General features: G+C 36.2%; 1 protein-coding gene across 25 annotated transcripts in view; it reads left to right on the top strand.

The window, feature by feature from the left end:
• The window catches only part of BABAM2 (BRISC and BRCA1 A complex member 2), a 493,921-nt gene that overhangs the window by 134,226 nt on the left and 344,178 nt on the right, over positions 1-15,517 (top strand). For 21 of the 25 annotated variants that reach the window (XR_012422532.1, XR_012422530.1, XR_012422531.1 and 18 more), the window contains one exon: positions 5,598-5,692. The exons of the other annotated variants lie outside the window; for them this stretch is intronic. Coding sequence is in view for 16 of the 21 variants with exons in the window: in XM_045368628.3 (XP_045224563.1) it covers positions 5,598-5,692 (95 nt within the window). In the remaining 5 variants the exon portion in view is untranslated. The remainder of the gene's footprint in view (positions 1-5,597; positions 5,693-15,517) is intronic. 25 annotated transcript variants of the gene reach the window in all.

Genomic DNA, 15,517 nt, shown 5'->3' with positions numbered 1-15,517 from the left:
TTGCCTAGCCCAAAGTTATAAAGATTTATTCTTATGTTCCCTTGAAGAATCTTGTAGTTTTTTGCTGTTACACTTAGGTCTTTGATTCATTTTGAGTTAATTTTTGCGTGATATGAGGTAGGGGCCCAACTTCATTCTTTTGTCTGTGGCTTTCCAGTTGTCCCATCACCATTTTTTGAAAAGATGCTTAAAAAACTCATTTAATTGGGATAAAATATACTTAACAAAATTTACCATATTAACCATTTTTTAAGTGTACACTTTAGTAGTGTACTTATATGAAACATACTACTTCAGGTGTTTCATATAAGTGGAGTCATTATAGTATTTGTCTTTTTGTGACTATTTTACTTGATGTCTTCAATATTCATTCATGTTGTTGCATGTTTTAAAATTTTTCTCCTTTCAAGGCTGAATAATATTTCATTATATGTATGCACACAGACACACACACACATATATGTCATATTTGGTTTATCCATTCATCTGTTTGTAGACAGTTGGGTTGCTTCCACTCATTGGCTATTGTGAATCATGTCACTGTGAACAAATGTGTGCAAATATCTCTGATAATCTCCTTTTAGTTATTTACGGTATATTCCCAGAAGTAGATCTCTGGATCATATGTTAATTTTTAATTTTTGTGTGTGGAATCACCACTGTGTTTTCATAGTGGCTGTACCATTTTACATTCCCACCAGCACTTTCAAGAGGTTCCAATTTCTTCATGTCCTCACCCACCCTTGTTATTTTTTTGTTTGATAGTAGCTCTTCTAATGAGTGTGAGATGATGAAAATACTTTTTTGCCCCAATGAATTGTCTTGGCACCCTTGTCAAAAATCAGTTGGCCATAAATTTGAAGGTGTATTTATGGACTCTGAATTCTATTCCATTGATCTGTATTCCTATCCATATTCCAGCACAACATTGTCTTCATTGTTGTAGCTCGTAACAACTTTTATAATTGAGAAGGCCTGCAAATTACTTTTAAATATTTCTTTGGCTATTTGGATCCCTTGCATTTTCATATGATTTTTAGGATTGGCTTGTCAATTTCTGCAAAGAGTCCAGCTAGGGCTTTGGTAGGGATTGCATGGGATCTACAAATCAACTTGGGTTGTGTTGCCATTTTAACAATAGTAAGTCTTCTAGTTGACAAACTTGAGATGTCTTTCCATTTATTTAGGCCTTCTTTAATTTCTTCCAACAATGTTGTGTAGTTGTTAGTGTACACTTCTTATACTTCTTTTGTTAAGTTTATTTCTAAGTATTTTGTTCTTTTTGATCTCATTGTAAATGGAATTTTAAAAAATTATTTTTTGGATCGTTAATTACTGTTGTACAGAAATGCAGTTGATTTTTGTACATTTATCTTGTATCTTGCAACCTTGCTGAAGCTGTATATTAGTTCTCATTGTTTGTTTGTGTGGATTCATTAGGATTTTTTACATGCAAGATTTATGTCATCTGTGGGTAGAGATAGTTTTGCTTTTTTCCACTGTAGATACATTTTGTATCTTTTTTTTTTTTTTTTTTTTTTTTGCCAAATTGTTCTTGCTGGAGCCTCTAGTATAATGTTGAATAGAATCAACTAGAATGGATATCGTTTAAGTAGATTTTTTCAATGTTTACCAGTTTGGAAATATTTATTACTAACAGTGTTCCTTTGTGAACTTGAAAATGCAGCCATTCTTCTGGAGTAGCAAAAGTGATAAAATTTCTTTTATTGGAATTTAGCATGTTATTTATTTTTAGAATGTCAAGGCACAATAGATCCTAGATTGGCATTTTTCAAAACCTTGATATCTTTGCTCTGTTAACTTTTTGATTTTTTTTCCTAAAGTAAGTAAAGTAAGCCAACTATAGGACTTTTACAAACAGATCTCTAAAGTATGTTCCTTCCTAAAGAATATGCTTGCTGCGTATACTTGAAAGAATGAGTAATCAGGACATTCATATTATCTCTGCTTGTGCTTTTCAGCCAAGGCTTGAGTTAATGCCTTATAGTTAGCACTTCTGAATTATAATTTATTGCAGATACAGTTGGTCATCTGAGATGATGATAGTGGGTAGGGTGAGAGATGGTGGTTGTACTACTTTTGCTAATTTAATTTTATACCTGTCTTCTGAAGGATACATTTTCTTGTTTAAATTTCTTCCCTACAGAAAGCTCCAGGAGTGACTTTGCTATGCCTTCTTCTTCTTTTTTTAAATAAAAATATATTTTATTTTTAGTTTGTTGTGTGTGTTGCATTTCTCACATTTTATTTTATTTTTATTTTTTATTCCAGTAGGTTTTTGGGGAACAGGTGGTGTTTGGTTACATGAATAAGTTCTTTAGTGGTGATTTCTGAGATTTAGGTGCACCCATCACCGGAGCAGTATAGACTGTACTCAGTATGTAGTCTTTTGTCCCTCACCTCCTTCCACCCTTTCCCTCGAGTCCCCAAAGTCCATTATATCATTCTTATGCCTTTGTGTCTTCAAAGCTTAGCTCCCACTTATGTGTGAGAACAAACAGTGTTTGGTTTTCCATTCCTGAGTTACTTCACTTAGAATAATGGTCTCCAGTTCCATCCAGGTTGCTGCAAATGCCATTATTTTGTTCCTTTTTATGGCTGAGTAGTATTCCATGGTGTGTGTGTGTGTGTGTGTGTGTGTGTGTGTGTGTGTGTGTGTAATTATAATTTCTTTATCCACTTGTTGACTGATGGGCATTTGGGCTGGTTCCATAGTTTTGCAATTGTGAATTGTGCTGCTATAAACATGTGTATGCAAGTATCTTTTTAGTATAATGACTCCTTTTCCTCCAGGTAGATACCCAGTGGTGGGGTTGTGGATCAAATGGTATTTCTACTTTTAGTTCTTTTAAGGAATCGCCACACTGTTTTCCATAGTGGTTGTACGAGTTTACATTCCTGCCAGCAGTGTAAAAGTGTCCCCTTTCACCACATCCCCGCCAACATCTATTATTAATATTTTTTTGTTTCTTTTAATTATGGCCATTCTCGCATGAGTAACATGATAACCGTATTGTGGTTTTGATTTGCATTTCCCTGATAGTGAGTGATGTTGAGCGTTTTTTCATATGTTTGTTGCTATGCCTTATTCTTCACTGAAGATTTTTTTCAACACTTAGACATTTAGTTCAGAGAATAGAATTTCTTTAATTTATTGAGTGTTTGTTGAATATATTCTATTTGTACTGTACTCTGCCCTGTCAGAAACATTAAACAAGTATAAAAACATGTCTGTTCTCTGGATGCTTACAATTTAATTAGGAAGTTCAATTATATGTACTTACCTTGTATTGCTGTGTATTTGTGGTTCTGGGTCTATGTCTTATATCCCTCACTAAACATGAGCTCCTTGAGGATAATTATCTTTGTATTGACATAGCATGTCACAGTATCTCACAGGTAGCTTGTGTTTATTATGATTTTTTAAAATTAATAGAGCAATAAAACAATATAAGACTACTTACAACTAAATACTCAGGTGAATGGCATAACTAATCAGGATTTTAATTTCAGAAGTAACAATGATCTGTGTGTTCTGGATTTATTAGGGTAGGCTTCATACAAGAGACAATTTAGTGGGTTCATAAAGGATGGTAAGACCTAAGCAAGGAGAGAGATATTATAGTAGTTGATGTCATAGTATTTGGAGGGCATTGAGCAGATCATATTGACTGGAAGAAAAGACAGGCTTGTAGATAAAGAGAAGGGTGGATATCACTTTGAAATGTTTGCTTTTACTCCATTTGATAGTAGAGTATCATTTAAGTTTCTTGAGTTAGGAATTGTTGGGACAAAATAGCACATTAAGAATATTTACTTGATGATAATATGTATTATGAACTGGAGGGTAGCTTGTATTAGGAGACCATTTTAAAAGGTATGATAATGATTGAATTTCTTTAGTCTGTCAGCTTTTAATAGCAGGGTTTGTTTGTTTGTTTGTTTGTTTGTTTGATCTTTAGTGCCTACCATAGTACATATGGCAAAGTTCAAATATTTATTGAGTGGATGAGTGAATGTATGGACTAGGAGATCTGGGCCTGGAAGGGGCTGTTAACAGTAGGAAAAATCCATCTGAGTGACATTTTGGAGGAAAAATTGAGATGAGTTGTTTTCTAAGAGTATACAGGGTGTATGAAAGGTTGAAGATGACACTGAAGTTTTAGCGTGGAATCAGGGAATGAGGGGAGTGAGAAAAGGGACAGTCATGATCACGTTTTAGACTTGCTGAGTTTGACATTGAAATGCCTAGTGCATAGAGATTTAAGGACTCAAATGAGAACTGAAGTTTGAATGTTTATATTTGGATATAATTTTATGGCTATTATTGTTTGAGCAGTAAAAATGATTGGACTGATAAAGCTGTATGTATGTACATGTACAGAGGTTGTGTATGTGTACACAAGTATACATATTTTTATACATTACAACTCAATATGTGTGTTAGATGGTCGATAAACTAATTTACATGTTAGTATTAGCATAATGATAAGAGCTGATTCTTGGGATGAGCAGAGGAAAAAAAGGGAGCTACAGAGGGATTCAGAAAAGAAACAGGTAGAAGAACTTGCAATGTAAATTTGCTAATGAGACTTTGTAAATTTGTCTTATGTATCAAAACAACAGTAATACTCCCATTATCACATGTTGAGAACTTACTATATGCTGGACACTGCCAGGCGTGCCATCTCTTTTAATCCTCACAACAAATCTGTGACATTAGTACTATTGTATCTCCCTCTTACTGATGAAGAAACTGAAGTCTAAAGAAGTTAAAACTTGCTCCAGATCACTTGAGCTGATAAATAATGAGGAGACCTGTGGATATAAATCTAGGTTTTTGTGAACTATAAGCCAGATGTTCTTTCCAGTATACCAAAGGTATGTATGTTTAATTTCTGCAAGGCGAGGACTGTGTCTATACAGAATCAGTCTTCATAAAGGCTTATTAATTAGCAGGCAGTGATTGGACAGTAATATTTCCTGTAAAAATAATCAGCATATATTGTGGATGTGGCTGCTTCTACTTTTCTACTTGGATATTTACATTCATTGTGTACTTGGAGATAAAACTTTTTTGATTGCATGTTGTAGATATTAAATTAAAAAAGGATAGCAGACCTGGGATAGTGGCTCGCACCTATAATTCCAGTACTTTGGGAGGCTGAGGTGGATTGATCGCTTAAGCTCAGGAGTTTGAGACCAGCCTGCACAACATGGCGAAACCCCATCTCTAATAAAAATACAAAAACTAGCTGGGCATGGTGGCATGTTCCTGTAGTCTCAGCTCCTTGGGGGGCTGTGATGGGAGAATCCCTTGAGCCTGGGAGGTTGAGGCTGCAGTGAGTCAAGATGACACCTTTGTACTTCAGTCTGGGTGACAAAGTGAGATCCTGTCTCAAAAAAAAAAAAAAAAGATATTAGTTTATTTGAAGAATTAATCATCCAGAAAGTGCTTTTCAAATGTTTTTCTGAAACTAATGTAAGTTTGTTTTAGAAGTTTTTCTGATACAGTCTTCAGAATATTCATACTTAGAAAGGAAATAAAAAGGACCTGTCATTTTCTTTTATTTCAGGGGATATCATTTTCAATGCCCAATACCCAGAACTGCCTCCCGATTTTATCTTTGGAGAGGATGTTGAATTCCTGCCAGACCCCTCAGCTTTGCAGGTGAGTCCTGCAGACTTGCTTGAATGATCTTTCTTTGGTGAAAGGAAAACAAAATTGGCTTTCAGCAATTGCTTAACAGATAGATTTGTCACACATCTGCATTTTTCCCACCCCTCTTTTCTCTGTCCTGTGAAATAGATGGAACTCTTTATGTGCCAAAATAGTTAAATAAGAGATTTTTTTTCATTGCTGTTTAGTTTTAGGGTATTGCGAATTGATGAAAGTCTCTAGCATATTGGTTGAAATATTTTTACTTCAGTTTAAAGAGAAATGTTGAAAACATTTTCTTTGTTTTAACGTAGTATTTCATGCCTGCAATCAATTTTCTAATGTTTACTAACACTTCATTACAGGGCTCGTTAGGAGAGTGTTTCTTGGCTCTTCAAGAAGGCGTTTTTATATAGAAGTGAAAGTGGCAAATTTGGACTTGTATCCGCATTATCTCAGTATCTCAGTATTGTTATCAGAAGGGTAAAGACCAGATTAAGTATTCTTTATCAAGCAACACCAGAAACTTTATAGTTGAAATAAAATGTTTCTGGAATTGAAGCAGAAATATTCACCATTAGGGAAAGGGTGGTGGTACTTGTTGGAGCACATGTGCTTTAGTAAAAGTTGTGTGTTTTGCATGGCAGATGGAGAAAAATGTGCCATTTTGTTTAAATGGTTCTGACCAGACAAAATGTCTCTTTTTTTATTTCTTCTCAAATTTGAGTTTGGTGTGATACCTATACTAGAAGAGGTCTTATTGTTGTTCAAAACTATACTCTTAGTTTTGTTTTCTGGAAATTTTTTGTCTTGTTCAAGTTTTATAATTAAAAGTTTTGATGACTGACTTTGAACTCTTGCCCTTTAAAGGTATTAAACAGGAAGTAGTAACCTAAACCTAAAGTATTGGCTCAAACATTAGAACATAGCTGTAAAAATATTGTTGGTAAGAGTAAGGTGGATTTGTGGTAGAGTTTCTAATAATTGCACGTGAGCTGTAATTTTTTTAATTAAAAAATATCTGAGTTCAAGATGGCCCCTTTATTTGCTGTGTATTATATATTCAGTTTGTATTAAAGCTGAGAGTCTTACGTGGAAAAAAAAATGACACAGAAATTTTACCACAGACCTCTTCTGTATTAAATCTGCCCAGAGGAGGGTAGCATGTGCCGGATGCCAAAGATGTATTACAGGCTAAGTGCCTCAGGAATTCAAAGAAGGTGGTCAGAAAAAGCTTTGTAGTTGAGGCGAGACTTGTAGTCATTCTTGAAGAATGGAACAAAAGTGGGAGGTATGACAGAGATTATTTCAGGTGGGGGAATGACATAAGCACATTGGGGGAATGACATAAGCACACTGGAAGAAGCTAGGATTTGTCTAATGTATTTCAGAAGGCACTGACAAGTTTGCTGAAGTGTAAGTCAGTATAAGGAAGGGATAGACAAGGTTAGAAAGGTAAATTGGGAGAAGACTGTGGAGCACATTGAATGCTGGGCTAGGAGCCATTGAAGGAAATGATGAAGGGAGAATCATCTAATGGCAGTGTGGTCAATATAATGGAATAAGGAGAGATCGAAGACCAGAATTGAGGATGGTTGTAAAATTTCAGTGGAGGGAGAAAGGGCTTTGAACTAGGGTGATGCAAGAAGAAACAGCATAATGGAAAGAATAAAAAAGTCATGTTTACAACTTCTTTTTTTGAAATTGCATTTAGAATTCATAGCACATATCTTTAATATTGGCAAGTATTGTATAAGTGTAGAATTTAAATGCTAGAAAGGATCTTAAGATTCATTTTATTCAACTCTTCTATTTTAATATTGAGTAAATTGACCTAGATTTATATAATTCTGTGTCAGACCTGATATTATAACACCACTTTTAAGATGTTAGTCCCTGAGTGAAGTTATCACAAATGTTTTGAGAAATTAGCTGAAAAAGAACAGCTAAAAAATCAAAGCACTAGATCTAAGTGAAAGATTGCAAATCTAAGGGAATACCTTCTCTTTAGTGATAGTTCATCTACGGCCTTGGGTAGACTACCCAGGGCTTCTTCATGGATCAGTGGGCTGAGCAAGCCCAGATAAGCAACCAGAGTGTACTCTCCACTAGCTGGGCGATGTCCAAATAGTTCTGGAGGTTACACTTGATGTTTATTGTTGTCTGATTAAAACACTGGACAGGTTAACTACAAGGGCTGATCTCCAGCAGACATTTCTCTGAGTGTCGCTTGCCTCTGAAAGATTTTTCACTCACTTGTTAACAGATTTTGGTTTAATTCTTGGATTTAGTTCAGACATTTTTCCCCTTCTTGAAGTGTTCAGAGCACAATCACTAATAACCTGACTAGCTTACATATGGTTCTGAATGAAGGGGTATTTCATCACCCATGGAGTGGAACAGAATGCCTAGATTTCTTGGATTTTTCCTGAAGTATGCCTTGCAGAAGGGCATGAGTATATACCCTTAGAACCTGGGAGTGTAGTCTGAACTAGTTCCTGTGGCAAATGCGGAATTTCTTTGAAGTTTCTGGGTTTTGTCTTAAAAATTCATGAAAATTTTATATTTGATTCTATAATATACCTATATATTAAAAACAAAAATATATTATTAATATTTGAGATAAAAGGACTCTTCAATGTATCTCAGTTTGAGAAATGTAGTTTTAGAGAATATATATAATATATGTAATCTTTTATTTATTCAATTTATTTAAATCAAATCGTTTCTGGAAAAAAGAGGATTTGAGATAGCTTAAGTAAAGGACACATATAAGGTTAATAGGAATATGTGATGTGCTGTGATCCATCCAATGAGGCCACCTCTTTCTAAACTCAAACTCTTCATTTAGGGAGGTGAGTTCCATTAAGGAACTCAAGATTTTCAGATAAATAGAAAATACTAGATAGAGAGGTATCTCATAGATAGCAAAGATAAACTCTCATAAAATTATTGAGTTAGGACATTAATGGTCCAGTGGTTCCCAATTCTAGATATACATTAAAATGAATTGAAAAGCCTTTTAAAAATACAGATTACTGGATCTACTGAATTGTATTCTTTGGGGAGCCCAATAACATATTAAATTCTCTGGGCTATTTTTATGATTACTCTAAACTGTTACTGGAACCACTGATTGAATCCATCTTTTATAGTAATGTTTCCAACAGAAGGCTGTTTGCCTTTGCTTAACATTATTTCCAGTGAAGTATCATTTTCCATTCTGGAGACAGCTCAAAAGTTTTTTTAAATAACAGCTTTACTGAGACAATTTATATGCCATACAATTCACCTGAAGTATGTAATTCAATGGTTTTTAGTATGTTCATGGAATTGTGCAACTTGCATCTATCACCACAAATTTAGAACATTGTCATAATCCCAAAAAGGAACCTTAAACTTATTAGCAGTCACTTCCCTATATTCCCACCCTGATCCACCACCACCCAAAGTAGCAACTTATCTGCAGTTTGTCTCTATGGATTTGCCTATTCTGGACATTACATATAAATGGAATCATACAATATGTTGTCCTTTGTTACTGGCCTCTTTGACTTAGCATATTGTTTTCAATGAAGCATGTATTTCTGTTTTATTTTCTTTTTGCCAAATACAATTACATCGTGTGCATATACTGCATTTTATTTATCCATTCATCAGTTGATGGACCTGCAGGTTGTTGCCATGTTTTAGCTATTATAACTACTGTTGTGTGGATATTTTTATTTATCTTGGATGTATTTTGAGGAATGGAATTGCAGGGTCAAATGGTAATTCTGTGTTTAACTTTTTGAGGAAATACCAAACTGTTTTCAAAAGTGGCTGGGGCATTTTACATTCTTACCAGCAGTGTATGAGTGTTTCAGTTTCTCCACATTCTCAGCAACACTTGCTATTATGTCTTTTTGATTATAGCCATCCTAGTGGGTATGAAGTGGTATCTCATACCCACAAGTGGAGTGGTATCGCATTGTGGTTTTGATTTGTGCTTTTTTGATGGCTAGTGATACTGAGCATCTTTTCATGTGCCTATTGGCTATTTGTATATATTCCTTGGAGAAATGTCTATTCAGATCCTTTGCCCATTTAAAAATTGGATTGTCTTTTATCGTTCAGTTGTAAGAGTTCTTTATTCTGAGCATAAAAATAAACAAAACACAAATTAAAGAGTCATATCTATTAGTATTTATTGCTTGCATACTGTGTGTTGAATACGATTCAATATGGAACTTGACCTCAAGAAGTCTAAATTTTAGGGAGGTGGCTGGGTGCAGTGGCTCATGCCTTGTAATCCTAGTACCCTGTCTCTCAATCAATCCATCCTTAAGTTTTAGGGAGGTAAGATATAGATATCTAAAAGCACATACAGGTAGAATATAATTAAATGTTGAATAATTGAAACAAAAGCAATGCTATGGGATAAATAGTGTTTTTCACATACAATATATGATGTGAGAAGAGAGGATCTTCAATAAATTAAAACAGAGTCTCCATTATAATAAAAAAGGAAAATTATTGTAGGTTGGAATTGTGGGATTAAAATAATCAAGAAGAAGTTAAGTGATGGGTAGGTTATGCTATAGCTATCACCCAATTGCTTCTTTAACTTGAACTTTTTCTCTTTTACTCTTTTGCTCCTTGCTCAGCCCTTTCCAGCCACGGGAGGCATCCTTGCCATTCCTCAGACATTCTAAACGCACTCCCACCTTAGGGCCTTTTCATTTGCTATTGACCGCTTTTATTCACTCTACCTGTAACCCTTCCTCCACTTACCTGAATGACTCGTTCTCTCCTTTCTTGAAGTGTCATTATATCAGAGAGGCTTTCTCTGACATCCCTGTGCAAAATAGCAATACACTCTTCAGTACACTGTCATCTTTGTCATTGTCTATTTTCTTCAAAGCACCTATCATCATTTGATGATTTTTGGTTGCTTGTTTGGTGTCTGTCTCTGCCAGGGTGACCAGCTGCCTTGGTTTGCCCTGGACTGAGGGGTTTCCTGGAGTGCAGCACATTCAGAGTTAAAAAAGGGCAGTCCCAGGCAAACTGGGATAATGAGTCATCCTTGTCTTTTCACTGGAATGGCAGCTTCAGGAGAGAGTGGGATTTGTTCTCTGCTGTATCCTGGTAATTTGAAGAGTGCCTGGTATGTAGGGGTATACAATACATGCTTGTTAGATGAACAGATTTCCTTTAAGGTTCTGTATCCCTTAAGGGACTTGCAACTTTCCAGGACTAGAAAATATGCCTTAGATTAAAATTTTAAAAAGTAGAAAAAAATTTGGTTTTAGAGAAATTTGGAGGGATAAAAATCAGTTAACAGAACCTCTGAAACAGTGATTTTCAGCCTTTGTTTTGCAACACCCTGTGGTATGTTCAGCTCCCTCAAAGGATATTATGAAATTCTTTACCCCCGAAGTAATAATGATAATTCACTTTAACTTAAAATAAAGTTGCATAAAGGAGGAAGGAGGAAGGGTGGATCATAAATTTAAATGAGAAAAGCGTGTTGCAATTATAGTAGATTGGAAACCATTGCTATCTGACTTCCTGGTTTGCGGGTAATTTAGTGTTTGGGACAACATCTTCAGGGTAGTGAACCTAATGTTACTGCAGGTATTACTCACTGGTTATATGAGTCCTTCAGTGACTGTTCTGCTTGCATAGAATGTAAGAGTACCAACACCTTGTCACTTTTCCTCCTCTGCTCTTCACTGTGCTACCTACAGAAGGACATCTTCTGAATGTGTCCTTGCAAAATAGTTCCCATCCCCAGTGTACACAAAATATATACAAAGAATGCACTAAGCTGAAGTGGACTGCATGTCACACACTTGAAAAACGCTATCCAGATGGATGGTGCTTGATGCCTAGACACTTCTAAGTGCCTTGGCCTACAACATATTTTAAAATAGAATCTTCTCTCATTTTTCAAATCTCCGTTTGATGCCTCGTTTGAGACCTGTAAAACATTTGTCCTTAGCCCTGAAGCTGGACATAGTGCTCAAGACAGATAAGTAAGCAGAATTACAGCACAGAATGACAAGTGTGGAGATAGAGGGATACACACAGAGCACTGTGGGAACATGGAGAGAGATTCTTTACCATATTCAGGTATGTGTGGTAAGTACCAGGGACTTGGAAACATATTACTTGATTTTTTTATGAATAATATCTATCTATCTATCTATCTTAGGTAACTATTATTGACAAATAACATTTATACAGAAGAGTGTACAAATCACATGTAAAGCATGGTGAATTTCCAAAAGATAAACACATCTGTGTAAGTAGCACGTAGATCAAGAAATGATATTTCCACTATCCAGAAGCCTCACTCATGTCCTGTTCCATCACTATGACCACCTTGTCTCAGAGTTAACATTATGCTGACTTACGTTGTCATCATTATTTTTGCCTCTTTTTGATCTTCATACAAATGAAATGCAACTATGTGCTTGTCTTCTTTCACTCAATATTTATTTGTGAGTGTCATCTGTGTAGTTACTTTGGTTGTTGTTCATGCTCATTGCTGATAGTATTCTATGTATGAGCATACCACAGTGTATCCGTTCTACTCTTGATTGATACTTAGGTTATTTTCAGTTTTTTTGATGTTGTGAATATTGCTACTATGAACATTCTTGTACATGTCTTGGTTAATGCACATATATCCATTCCTGATGGGTATATATTGAAGAGTAGACTTGCTAGGTCATATAGTATAGATGATAGGACAGTTGCGGTTTCTCAGCTTTATTAGTTTATCAGTCAGGGTCCAGTCAGGAGATAGTAACCATAGCAGTAATTCGAATAGGGAAAATTTAATATAGAGAATTATTTACCTAAAGGGGTAAAGGAGATCTCTAAAGAATGCAAGACTAGCAGTTGTAGGGAGCAGCTATTCTAGGGCTAAGGGAGAGGAACAGACTTTGAAGTCCCTTTCTCCCATCATGCCCCATCACAGCTGAGATTCCCACCTCCTTGTTGGAGAGGGTGTGGCTGCAGGCTACGGGAAGATGAAGACCTTCACTGGGGGTGCTGTGGGCCAGAATTGGTGCAGGTGGCCTACTGGGTGCTGGTAAGCCAGAGCTGGCAAAGTGGAAATGGGCTGGTTTCAGTGAAATAGGCTGGAGGATGAGCACTAATAGGGTCTCCTGCATGGCTCTGGCAGCTGCACCATGGGAGCAAGGAGGAAAGTACACAGAACCAGGGTAAGAAGCTCTTCCCTCTGCTTTGCCTTGCAGTGTCCCTCCATCACTCTCTGTTGACAAGCTGAACAGTGCACCCACTGGCAGAAGAGAAATGTTTACAGGGTCTGGCCCCCACTGCATAAACAGGGTAAAGCAGAGTGGCTTTGGGAGATGAAAGGCAATACATGAATGAATAGCACAACTAGATAATGCCAAACTTATCTTCCAGTTTGTTTGTTTGTTTGTTTGTTTGTTTATTTTTTGAGACAGAGTCTTGCTCTGTCACCCAGGTTGGAGTGCAGTGGCGCCTCCCAGGTTCATGCCGTTCTCCTGCCTCAGCCTCCCGAGTAGCCGGGACTACAGACACCTGCCACCACGCCCGGCTAATTTTTTGTATTTTTAGTAGAGACGGGGTTTCACCGTGTTAGCCAGAATGGTCTCGATCTCCTGACCTCGTGATCCACCCGCCTCAGCCTCCCAAAGTGCTGGGATTACAGGCATGAGCCACCGCACTTGGTCCTTCATGAGTTCCTAATTTTAGAGAATATGTTCTTCAATTCTACAATTCTATTTGATTATTTTCTATACATTCCAGTTACCTGGTTATCTTTTCATCTATATTCTAAATGGCTTTCTCTACTTTCTTGCGTGTGTTAATCATATTTATTTTCCAGTCCATGTGAGCTAATTTTAATATCTGTAATATCCTTTGATTTTTTTTGTGTGTGTTTTGTTTGCTTTTTTTTTGGTTATTGATCATGTGGTTCTGTTTTTGGTGTTTCTGGTAGTTTTGAGTGAATGTCAGGCATTCCAGTTAAAAAACTATAGAGGCTCCAGATAACGCAATCTTATTCCAGAGAAAGGGTTTACTGTCCCCTCTGATAGGGACATAGGCTGATGTGATTGATTGGTCATTTTAATCCAGTCAGGGATTTTGCTGAGTCAAAGCTAGTTTATGGCTTTGGTAAGAGTCTATTTACTTCTGGTTCACTTCTGTTCTGGGATAGGGCTCTTCAGGGTTTTACTTGGGAGACTGGAGTGGCCAGTGTTCCTAAACAATTCTAAGTGCCTTGTCCCACAACGTACTTTAGAATAGAATTCTCTGTCATTTGTCAAATATTTAAACACACAAGCAGTGTGGATCTCAAATTCTAAATGTTGTCTTACAAGACTGCTGATTGCTTTGCTCTGCTTTTCACAGGCGTTTTCTTAATTTTTAGCTTCTTGACCTGGGCTACCCCGGAATTCATCAGTCTTGAGGGGAACTGGCTGCATGTTTGAGGTCTCTCAACACTCTGCCAAAAAGTTCCAATGGTTTCTCTAAGCATCAGCAGCAGTTTTGTGACTGTGCGTAGCCTGGATTCTCAGCCCCCCTCCTGTACCCTAAATTTGCAAATGTCCCCAGGGTAAAAGCAGCTGCAGACATCAGCTCCTCTCCCTGAGGTTTTCTCCTCTTGATTCTCAGCCTCCCAGTTCTCATTGCTTCCATAGATAGCAAATGCCTTCAAATAGATTTCTGTATTTTATTTAGCTTTCTAGTTGTTCTTATTGAGAGTGCTGATCTGTATAGAGCTACTTCATCCCACCTGGAAGTCCTGTCTGTTATATTTTGAGAACATATAATTTTAAAATTTACTTTCAAAGCAAAAGTACAAGAGACTTCAGCAGATTATAAAATACAATGTACATGTATTACACCTTGGTAAGAATACAGAATTAATAAAATTAATCATTAATAATTAATTAAAATGTTTGATATTAATAAAATGTTCAATAACATAAATTAATAAAATGAAGATAACTGTACTTCTTCCTTTTTTATGAAAACCTGGATATTAATGTCCAATATATATATTCCTAAGGTAGAAATAAAACATTATTTAGCATGGCATCTCTGGTTCTCTTGAGTTGAATGCAGCTTGTAATCAAAGGATGTATCATCAGTAAATGATCCAAGAGAATATGAGAAAATTACTAGAAATTTTGGTGGAGAACTGGTTTATGTGTTGAACTAAAATCTACTGTATTTCTATCATGTCTCTTTCATCAGCCAGGGAAACATTTTATGAGGTAGGAAGAAAGTTGATGTTGTTTTTTAAAAAATACACTTCCTAAAGGAAGACAGTGGAAGAACCCTGGTTCAAAATTATGATTTATGATTTCATCTGTTTTCCAAAGTTGTTGCTATTATAGATTAAGAAGAGTATTAATATATACACATATGCATACACATATAATTTGAAAGCATGTGTTATAAACAAGGCTTTAAAAACATAGTTGTAGAAAAACAGAGCACCTTGAAAGCACAAACAGGGTATATTAGAAACATTCACTCTCCTAAGACAAATGAAAAAAAGGCAAACTAATTTTTTGAAATCCAATGGCAAATATAACATTTAGCAAATGTTGCCAGTTTTGATTTAGTCTATTGAATTTGTAAAACGGCTTATGGGAAAATGAGGTACTGAGTTGAGTATAAACCATTGCAGTTCAAGAATATGCTTATCCGGGACCAGGTGCAGTGGCTCATGCCTGTAATCCCAGCATGGTGGGATGCTGAGGTGGACGGATCATGAGGTCAGGAGTTCGAGACAAGCCTGACCAACATGGTGAAACCCCGTCTCTACTAAAAGTACAAAAATTA

Source organism: Macaca fascicularis, chromosome 13, assembly GCF_037993035.2.
Source record: "Macaca fascicularis isolate 582-1 chromosome 13, T2T-MFA8v1.1".
In the NCBI taxonomy this organism is placed as follows: domain Eukaryota; kingdom Metazoa; phylum Chordata; class Mammalia; order Primates; family Cercopithecidae; genus Macaca; species Macaca fascicularis.
The sequence above is the reverse complement of the archived record's forward strand: the minus strand, read 5'-3'. Positions and strand labels throughout refer to the sequence as shown.